This window comes from Phallusia mammillata, chromosome 2 (genome assembly GCF_965637545.1).
Source record: "Phallusia mammillata chromosome 2, kaPhaMamm4.hap1.1, whole genome shotgun sequence".
Taxonomy (NCBI): domain Eukaryota; kingdom Metazoa; phylum Chordata; class Ascidiacea; order Phlebobranchia; family Ascidiidae; genus Phallusia; species Phallusia mammillata.
The window spans coordinates 12,819,833-12,830,883 of NC_137253.1; the positions used below are offsets into that span (position 1 = coordinate 12,819,833).

General features: G+C 38.4%; 1 protein-coding gene across 1 annotated transcript in view; it reads right to left on the reverse strand.

Moving 5' to 3' along the window:
* The window catches only part of LOC145212531 (uncharacterized), a 56,980-nt gene extending 51,313 nt beyond the window's left edge, over positions 1–5,667 (reverse strand). The window contains exons 1-12 of the mRNA XM_080080683.1: positions 5,549–5,667; positions 4,994–5,076; positions 4,748–4,864; positions 4,266–4,413; positions 3,080–3,218; positions 2,813–2,960; positions 2,156–2,334; positions 1,712–1,822; positions 1,401–1,529; positions 982–1,138; positions 595–765; positions 38–155 (exon numbers count right to left, since the gene is read on the reverse strand). Of these exons, the coding sequence (XP_079936809.1) occupies positions 38–155; positions 595–765; positions 982–1,138; positions 1,401–1,529; positions 1,712–1,822; positions 2,156–2,334; positions 2,813–2,960; positions 3,080–3,218; positions 4,266–4,413; positions 4,748–4,864; positions 4,994–5,076; positions 5,549–5,652 (1,604 nt within the window). The 5' untranslated portion in view covers positions 5,653–5,667. The remainder of the gene's footprint in view (positions 1–37; positions 156–594; positions 766–981; positions 1,139–1,400; positions 1,530–1,711; positions 1,823–2,155; positions 2,335–2,812; positions 2,961–3,079; positions 3,219–4,265; positions 4,414–4,747; positions 4,865–4,993; positions 5,077–5,548) is intronic.
* Positions 5,668–11,051: the final 5,384 nt, after the last annotated feature.

Consider the following 11,051-nt stretch of genomic DNA (forward strand, 5'->3'; position numbering starts at 1 on the left):
ATCCTACTTCTCATCGGTACTGTGAGATTTAACTTACCATATCAAGCAGGAATCACTGATAACCGTATCACCATCGTTGTACAGCTTTCCCATAACATGACAAGTAATTGGGCAGCTCTCAATGCATTGTCCAGTGTTCTCGTCAAACAGGCTCCCTGAGAAATCAATATCAAATTAGGTATCAGTGCGACATAGAGCAAACAAATAAAAGCAACATTATACACGGATTAGAAAAGTAATTTAATCAACATCTGCATGATGTATTCTTTATAGACAATATACTCTAGCTCTTAGGTTTTTAAATTAATGAAAAACAAGTCTGCAACTAAAAAATGTAGAAAGGCTGTGTTTTAAAAAAGAAAAGGCCAATTTTTTGGGTAGTTGAGTTGAGTTGAGTATATTTCTCTTGGTGAAAGACAACATAGCGACACAATAACTAAACAATCACCAAGCCGCTCATCTTTGAAACTTTTAGGAGCGCAAAACAGTAAAAGGCACAAGTAGTGGAATCAAGACTAAACGCTTTAGCTGCAACATATAATAAAGCCAATATTGGCTTCTCGTTGTAAGTTTGAAAGATGGCTGTGAACAAACCTTCCGGACACTTCGGAAAACAACCTTCCACGCATGGGACCTGCAGTGAACATTGGTTGTGTGAATCGGACAGATACTTATGTTGGCAGGTTGTTGGGCAAGCTGTCTCGCATTCCCTGTAGTGCCACAAGCAGTTGGACTCGTTGTTGTTGTAGGCCTCACACATAAGTGCTGCAAGGTAAGATATATTAATTTAAATCTGGCTAAATAGTTTTCGTTTACATTTTTTAATGTTAAAGTGTCTGTGCAAACTCTGGTTTCGGAATGCCCATAGACAAGTATTTATCTCCAACTAAATTTGCAGATTATTTTAAACATGAACGATTGTTCCAAATTACAGATAAAACATTAAAATGCGCATATAGATTTAATGTTATTTTTACTTACGACACACGGACGGTGTCCTCCACCGTAGTGGCAATCCGGCAGCTGCACATACCGCAGCATACGCCGCCACAGCAGTACAGAAACATTCACAATCGCCTCCTGTGTTGCACCCGCATGTGTCAAATATACAATTGCTGTAGTACCACGTCACGTCAACCTACAAACCACGGAAACAAATTAAACCGTCGGTGTCCACAAACCCCAAAGAGGTCCGGTTTTAGAGGGTGTGTAAATGCAAAATATAAGGTACTGTTAGGTTTCTGAAAAGAGGACAGTTGCAGGTTGGGGTCCAAAGACTACAGAAAGGTTTGAAATCACGAGTTTAAATTGAATTATCTAGGCTAGGAAAAATTTCGGACGCTAAGTGATATTGCTATGGGTTTTTTTCACTGTTAAATCCAAAATAAACATATTCATACCAGGCTGTGACATGGTACAAACACTTCGCTGTAAAGAATCTTACAGCTCTTTTGCGCCCACGGGTGACGGGTGGGAAAGAGTTTACAGGGACTGGTCCATTCGCCAACGTTGTCGCAACTTGGTGATGTCTAGAGTGTAAAAAACAATGATTAAAGAGCTAATTGAAAACAAACATTTTTAGTAACAAACAACATAATACAGTTTTAAAAGAAACTTCGTGTTATCAAGGCAATAGGGTTTTTTTCAAAAAATATCGCTCGTATGTATTGGGGAAGTTACACCTTTGTATTATTATAGAAGTTGACCTAACCTTCCAACTGTTTCCAAACTCGTATGACGTCACCGCCTGCATTTGGTCGCTTTTTACTGCGTCATTGTTCTGATTGTCGTCAAAGTTTCCACACAGGCCACATACCTTACCCTGTAAAAAACGTGTTTCACAGTTCGTTAGACGTAGAGGACGTGACAGTTTTTCTCAGAATGTTTGTTTTTGTTTGCCAAGTCAAGTTACAAAATCTGCATACAACTCTATAGTAAGTTATTTTAGAAGAGCATTAGAGAAGAAGCTTTTACACCTAAATCACGTAGCAGAAGTTAAACACGAGTTCCAAACTCACTACTGGGCCACAAAGTTTACCGTCCTGCAAAAGTAGTTGGACACGGTTTACAAAAACCTAAAATAAGCTCAAAAGCTCAATTTTGGCAGCAAAGTTGAAATATCAAGAAACACAACAACTTGGGATTTACAACTTGCCTTGTGTTTTGGATCCAGGCGAACGTTGACGGTCGACTTTCGATCCCACGACACGATCAAGCCAATATCATCAACAGTGACCACAGTTAACATGCCGACTTGGTGATAATCCCATAGTGTGCGAGTTCGATTAGAAGTTGAACCAGGTGCGAGACCGATTTTTACAATTTCACGCTTTTCTGAAAATAAGTGTAAAAAAACATAACTAAAAAAAGTAAATTAGCAGCAAAAACTTGAAGACTTTGTTAGAAGCCCTCTTGCATTTAAAAGTGGGGACAAAGTTCTAAATTTTAGCAACAGTTAGAGTGAGCACTGCTTACTAAATAATAGCCAAGCAGAACAGCCTTTACAAAAACATTCACTAACAGTTTTCGTATTCAAATGGAAAAAAATTAAAACTTCCTGAACTTTCCAGTACTATTTCTTTCTGGCTTATAACGGTAAAAGCGAATACTTGGTTGGTGGCACAATGCCGTTGTAAAAGTAAACCGATTTTATTTATATTTAATACATTTTAGTTTTAATTAATATTTCTAGACTTCGTAAACTTTATCAAACACCCTACACTCAACATCGATAAAGCCTTTTATCCAAACCTAACGGTTTGGGTATTTTTGTTTTCACAGTAAACAACAATATAAATTTCTATTATCTTACCGTATCCGAAACCCTCATGAGTGAGCCGAATGGTGACTTTATCTTCAAGAATAATTAGAACACTTTTCGTGCAAGTCATCCCTCCAACACCGCACAACATATTCTCAACGTGGACGCGGAACGTGCCAGCGCCGTTGTTGCAATAATCCTGTGAACAAGATGAGCATGATTTGAGCACAAGCCAAAATATACTATTTGCGGCGACTCATAACAAGAATGACAATGCCACTGACAAATAATATTTCATGGGTATACAGTAGGACTCACATGAGTTAAAATATATGTGCACGATCCCATATAGTCAAACTTATATCCGTCAAAGGTGATGTAATGCGGATCTCCATAAGCTGTACATGAGCCCACACATGACTTGCTGGTGCAGTTCCACAGTCGGTTGACACACTCACTAAGGAACAACAATAAATAAGAAATAAAAGCCCGCATGGAAACCGGTTTTGTTTTTCCAGCCCTACGTTTAAACCAAAATCCTCAACGGACAAAATTTAAGTATTGTCAATTTAAACCAGGGTTCCTCAACGGGGGCGATGGTGACAATTTTGGGATTTGGGGGCGATTTTACTTCCAAGGGGGGCGATTTCAAAATTACTGAATGTATAAAAATATTCAAGAATTGTCAGACTAAGCTAACTTACATGCAAACGTTATTCGTCTTGAAAAAAACATCAGTCGCATGCGGCGCATGAGCTTTTGCTGCTATTATATAAATTGCATTTGGCGATTTTTTTTTACTTTTTTTGATATCTATAGCAAGGTTGGTCTGTTTATTAGGCCACAGGGCGCGCTGTTAAGGCTATGTATGGTGACCGGCTCTACATTTTTCAAATATAACAGTATAACGAGCTTTCACTCAAACTTGTTTCACTTTTACCATTTCTATAGGCCTAGCGCTTCAAAAACTGCGAACTTTTTGTATCTTTTATTAATGTGGAATGTATAGGTTTCTCTTGCACTGAGTAATGATCCATTATTGTCAATCAAAATTACAAAAAGGCTATTGTTTGCGCATAATTGTAAAATGTAATCTTGTCTATGACGTCACAAACTTTGCTTAGATTCTTTAGAATGGCGTGAAATTGACCCTCAGTGTTGTTGTAGCAATTAAATTGGGCTTTAACTGTTAACATGAGCTTTCGTGGTGCTCTGTAAAACTAACTGCACGCAAATGCTCAAGAGTCAAGAACTTTAATAAAAATAACAATATAATGGGGGGGGGGCGATTTTGAGCCAGTTCCCTAGCAAGGGGGCGATTTCGCTAAAAAGGTTGAAGACCACGGATTTAAACTAACGTTTCGTATAATGTTGTTGCGTAGAGGCTGATTTTACAAACTAGAGAACAAGCAAAATAATCTACTGCCGCGTTGCCTACCCACGGTTATTCTCTGTAGTAATATAAACTCAAAACGCTTGTGTGATGGTGTTTTCAAGTTCTTACCATTTGTTGCAGTCGACGTTCAACGTATGTCCCGGGAAAAAGGCACGGTTGCTATAGTAACAAGGACAATCGAGGGCTTGAATACAAACCGAACGTTCCGAGTCAAAAACTTGACCTTCAGCGCAGCCGCATCCCTCCACACAAATATCTTTAACAAAAGGTTGTTGTATGAAAAAATTGTTTTAAATTTTTGTCCCGAAAAGATTTCAAGTTTTATCGTAAAAAATCATGCCATATCCAGTAACAACTTAACATTGTAATTTGTTAAGCGTTACTTATGCAAATAGTAATAAAGCTTGGTCTATACTATAGTTTCGAACCCATTACATCACTTAAAATCACAATTTAAAATATTGGCATAGTTCGTTTCAAAGGCTCACATACTCTTTGGAAAAAAACGCATTAAGTAATTAACAATTAAATATCGTTTTTTTTAAACCAGCATGTTTGACACAATTATTGAACATAAACAACATTATTACTTTGAGCGCATTCCTCTCCTAATGTTTTGCATGTTGCCTGGCATTCAATTCCTACTGGATTTACTTCGCTAGAGTTGCACGTCTTATAAACTTGTCCGGGAGGGCAGTCAGTCGAACCTGCAACACGACGGTTAAACATAAAATGGTTTTCGGTACTTGTGAGGTAACTTGTACTAATTTAGAAATCTTAAACACCAAATTTTACTAAAAAATTTGGGTCGACTATTAAAGAAGTGTGAAACTTACGGAATAATCTTGCGCCAGCGTCTAGCAGCGATCCGCCTTGCGGTAGGTTTTGAACGCAAGTAAAACGTCCCTCCATACAATGGCTGCAAAATAAAATGTAACCATTTATCAGTTTGCTGATTCTGACACCAACCAGAGAAACGTTAAGCCACAAAGGGTACAGCTTTGAATCAGCAGCAAGAGTAATACACAGAACAAACAAAACAGTTTGGAAACAAACAAAAAAACAATATTTAAAAATGCAAAATAAAAAAAGTATGAGATAAAAACACAAAAACATAAACTCGCTTAATATGGAACAGTAAGTATTTGTAGATTTAAATAAACATGTTGTAAAAATGACATCAGCATTTTGTTGATTTAGGCCAATAATAAGTTCAAACAGGGCGCTTAAATACTTTTCTATTGCTGCTACACAACATCCATTTGCCAAGTTAAAATTGAACCTTGTTGCAACAAAACATTAAAAGTTGCCAATTAAAAGGCTAAATAAGATTTCCAGTTTTAACTGTACAAATTGGATTTCCTGCAACAACAAGGTTACTAACCACTTACCAAGTAGTAAATTCCCTGTGTACTGTCTCGTATGCTGAGTAAATCAATCCATTGTGGTAACATTCACACTGTGATTTGTCAACGCAAGACCCGTGAGCATCCATGAAGGTGCCTGTGGGACAATTGCAACCCTGCACGCAGCGCTCAGGGCAACGCACAGTTTGGTCTGATATGGACCGACATGTTGTGATGCAGGAGCTGCCACATTCCTGGTAAACTTGGTTGTAAGGGCAGGTTGCCTCTGACAAAAATATAAAAGACTGGTAAGTTGGAAAGGTAGAGCAGTTCTAGAAACGATTTGTTTTGTTTCAGCGTGTTGGAGTGGAATGATATGTTAATTAAGGCTTTAGAGAAAGTAAACATAAAGTTACCTTACGGTAATCAAGATTAAGGAAACACTGATATAAACTGACGAACCATGCAGATCCTAGACTTGTTACTTATCCTGCATGTTGTCACCAAAGGTAGGCAAATGTCAATTCAAAGTATTCACATTGTTTTTTTACCAAATGTGTCTTGTTAGGTCAGTATTTTTGACCACCTTCGAGCAGAAGTATAAACAAACAAATAATAAAAAATTTTTGGTATAAGGAACAACTGGTTATAAGACGCAGTTTAAAATTCATGGGACTTGTGTTAGGTTTAGGTTAGTTTATTTTTAAAACTGTACAAATTAAAAACTAAAATCTCGACTTACGGCAAAAACTCGCACTTCGCCATTCGGTGACGTATCCAGCATGGGCACACACTCTAGCGAAATGCGCCACAGAATTGCAGAGACAAACTTCGCCGTCCTCACAGGCACATACATCGAACAGACACTGTTGGTAGAATTTGTTGGGAGGAACGTCGATATGACAGAGTTTGAAAATACTGCTCGTGATAATCGCACACTCGGTGACCGCAAATGGAGCTGAAAAAGAAAACTGGATCATAAAAGTCACCTAATAACTAGGCCAGTGGTTCTTAACCTTTTTGGTGTGGTTTCCCACTTAAGTAAATCACCAAGTTCGAATTTCCCCCTCTGTTATTTTTGTAATGATGTTTTGTGCCCAACATTAACAAAAAAATATTCTTTAATCGAAATAATTTGGTGAAGCGATTTGGTCGGGACCTTAAAGGGATACTGCAATCTTATTTAGTTTGAATAGTGATTTCGTGAGAAAGTAAAATCAGGTGGAATTTTGAAAAATCTCATGTGATTGCATTAGTCATTTATTGCATCACAATCAACTCATCAAATGCATTTATTCGCGAACAATAACAAAGTCATTGATACTTTTAGTAATGTCTGTGACGTAACAAACGATTTTTGGATTTTATGCGCGTTGTAAAACTAGGTGAAGTTAATCTTACATGTTGTTGCGGAAAATATTGTATTAACTTAACTTTCAATGGTTAATTTCAACCCACGGGCCCGAGTTTGGTGACTTCTAACTCACATAATTTCCCTCCAAAAACATTAAATTTCCCACCGGTTAAGAACCACTGAACTAGGCTATATTGACCCTAAAATAAGGCATGTATATAAAGCTTATACAAGCGCAAAACGTTTTCGAGGGAACGACGTAGCAAAACATGCCCGAACATAAGGATAGCGAAAATCTTGCTGGTATCAGAAATATGGTAGAGCCTGGTTAAAAAATAGTCTTATCGCTTGGTCTACCCATTTAAACAGGGTTTAGGTGCTGGTACACAGCGATAGAAAAGTCGTCATGCGGTACACGGCCAGTATAAGGCCGAGAACCACTGCTGTAGAAGATTCGTAGCATTCTAGATCGATTATGCTCAGATGTTTAATATTTTTGTAGCTGCATAAGCCACTTGCATAAGCAGTGTTAGCTTGTGTAAGTTCGATCAACATCTATGATCACTTTACGCGCGTAACTTTCATTACACCTTACGTGAAATGAAAAGTATGAAAACTAAAATCTCCTTCGGTTATCATGAGTCACTGGCATTGGCTGTTCTGATAGCATCCGGTCAATTCGGAAACGGTGAAAGCCAAGCAAGGGCGTAATGCTACGTAATACTCGAAGCAATTTTGTTTGTCAAAACGGTTCGAGTGCCAAGGCCTGTGCGTCCGTTTTGGCCGCAAAATGGCTCAGAATCTTGTGGTGAAAGGCGGAATTGGAAATGTCGTTGAACAAGGGAATTGACCTACCTCGCTGCTGGTTGACTTGGCACGGTTCGACAAGCTGATTAGGTAACATGTCAATGCAATTCGGGTTGGCCTTCCACGAATTTCCGAACGATACCGGGTTGCGCTCGACCAATCCTGAAAAATCAAATCGCTATAAGCCGGACATAAATAGATTACTGGGATCAGCCCTGAAGCAGCGATCATGACACACTCATATATTTATCACAAAGTACTTCGTCCACGTTGGCTAAAACTTTTCTTTAAAATCATGTCCTGGTATCTCAAAGTACATACCGTTAAAGTTCATCAAATCGTCTTTCTGGTTATCGTTGTAGTTTCCGCACAAACCACATAACTTGTTCATCCACCTGGGAACAAAGAAAAATGCAAAAGTAAGTTTTTATCGATAGAAGATTATTGTGCTACCCAATTCTTGTTTGCATGATGGCAACAAAACAAAAGTTTGAAATTTTAAATTATTTAGTTGTTACCTTCTTTCCGCCCTGACGTAAACTCGCGAAGTTCCATCCCAATCCACAACAATTCCGATTTGAGTTCGGATTTGGACAAACATCGATGAAACCTGAGTGACCTGGAATGTATCTGAAAAATACGTACTTCCCATGTATTACTCAGAAGGAGATTCAAATAAGTGTAAAAAAAACAATTTAAAGACCCATTCCACCCCGCAATATAATAGTGACTATTTTCGTTCAAAGCAAAAAGAACAAACGGAAAGTATAGGTCCCAACTGCGATTTCGACATTTGAAATCATTTCCGTTGATGCCACGTGCTAATACAAATCAGCCAACTCATTTACATACAAGTTATCACCATTTGTCCCACCACTATTTTTTACCGCAAACCAACGCAAAATTACTATGTTGGTTACCAGGGGAAGCAATTGGTCCAAATCGATAAGGGCGTCGCTTTGATGTAGACCAACTGGCATCGGAACGGACGAAATCAAGTCTTAATCGGTGACTAATTGACTGGATACATCAGGCTTACCGCGAATGTATGGAGGCACAACAACCCGGCCGTCCACACTGACCACTTGACCACGACTCAGGCGGATGGTCACTCTCGGTTGTGTTAGCGAGGTGTTGTCCATTGCTGGATTAACACGCAATGAGAGGCTGATTTCCTTGGTACACGTCACAGTGGCATCAGAACCGCAAACCGTATTGTCAACGTTGATTCTGAATGTAAGAGAACATTTCCCCTAAGCTTTTTAATTGTTTTTCTTTAACGCATTTCAGACACCAGATATCAAAATGGATAAATCCGAAGTTAAGTAGAAAATGTTTTGCGACGTTTTTACTTCCAAGTGTAAAAAGTTGTACACCTGTATAGTTTCAATTGAATTGAAAACAGTCGCTGAGTTTTGTGTGCATTTGTGGGTCACTTTTTAACTTAAGACAATAATGTAATAATTACTCATTCTGTTTATGAATGTGTTTAGACATGGACACAAAATCCAGTTGCAAAATAATGTAACAATCCTACTTAGGCCAAAAAGTACCGAAACAGGTTTGTTCCACTGCAGTCCTTCACAAAAGTGTATGTGCACTCCCCATGCATTGTGTAAACAAAACCGTCAAATGTCTTGTAATGAGGATCGCCTACTGCTGAACACTCAGATGCGCATGGTAGATCGGTGCAGTTCCAAATGGCACTCTTGCATTCACTGTAAAATCAAAACGATTAAAACTAGCTTTCTATTGTAAAGGTTTAAAAGAGGTTTGTTTAAAAATTTGTGAAAAAAGGGTATTTGTAATTGCTTTTAAACTCTTCCGTTAAAGGTTTTCAAGTTTTTATAGCAAAGCTAGTTTTAAACTATCACCTAACAAGAACCAACTGTTAATTTCCCTTACCACTGAGAGCAGGCTTGTCGAAGAACGTATTGAGCCGGGTAGATGATGGAGTTGTGTTCACACGGGCACTGGTCTTCCTGGACACACTGACCGTCGTGAAGGAGAGTTCCAGATGGACACACGCACCCATCTACACAATGCTCCTCGCATCCAGTGTCCGGTGTCACAAGGTTGTGGCAGGTCCGTGGACAAGAAGAACCGCACTCGGTGTAGACCATTCCTTCCGGGCAGATGACCTCTGCAATCAAATGTTTTAGAAAAGTTGGTTAGTATGAATGCACGACGTTCCAAAGTTTTAATTTCCGTTTCGGCGTGTGTTGTGTATACCGACTCGCGGTTTACTCACTTACAAACAGACAAACACACTTTTTTAAGCCGATGAGTTTTCACTCAAAAAGCAACAAACAAAGCAAAAAGTTGATTTTTTATCAACAAAGACGGATTCCTCAGAATTGTTGATTTTTTATCAGCAGAGAGCAACTCTTGACACTCGTGCCATAGCATACATGCGAGGTTATTATGATGACACGCCAAAGCAGTATGCCATCTAATCTCTTTAAATGTACTAAAAACACGTACAAATTTGTCTGCTTTCTGATTACTATTTAGTTCAACTGATGAAAACCATCGCAAATGTGTTAATTGCCAATATAAGTCACCATTTTGATAAAAAAGTAAATTAGCACGCTCGGTGAAAAAGTTACCGACAATCTGATCTAAATTATGCTTTAGCAAGAAAGAACTCAAAACCTTGCGTAAAATACGATCACATTTTTAAAACTTATTCAAAACAATATACATCATAATAATTGCTGAAATTTCATCACAAAGAATTGGGAGGACAGTTTTTAACTTACCGCAAAATCCAGGCTGTCTCCATTCCGGTCTGAGATCGGTTTTGCTCATACAAAGACGAGAGTATTGCGCCACTGAATTACACTGACAATCTGGTCTGAACGTTCTCTGAAATTAAATACAATAAATAAAATATCAAGTAAGAGGCACGCCAATTAATGTAAGTTAAGTTCTGGGTGTGCATGTTATGTCAATCAGTAGCAAAGTAACACGCATTAGAATAGTAATGTTTTACGATGAAGTTAAAAAGCATGAACATCTGCTTTATAGCCACAAATCAGTTCTTTACACCAACTTTACACTTCCAACATGGTATAACAATGTTACAGCCTACCACTTAATGAAAAGCCTCAGATTTACTAAAAAGTAAAAGATTATCCTAAAACGATATGTTAAGGGCTAAACATTGTCATTATCAAAACTTCTGCGTTATTCTGCCAGTGTTGTATGTACGGAGCCAATATTTTAAGACGGGAAACTTGTGTAACTTACCTCACATCTACAAAGATCTGAAACACACCCATCAACCAGTGGGTCAGGATCAACTCCAGCCGCAACGCAATCAGCAAAAGCACGGTGGTTCGGTATAAACACCAAACACACAGCATGGATCGTCTGTGCCAAAAA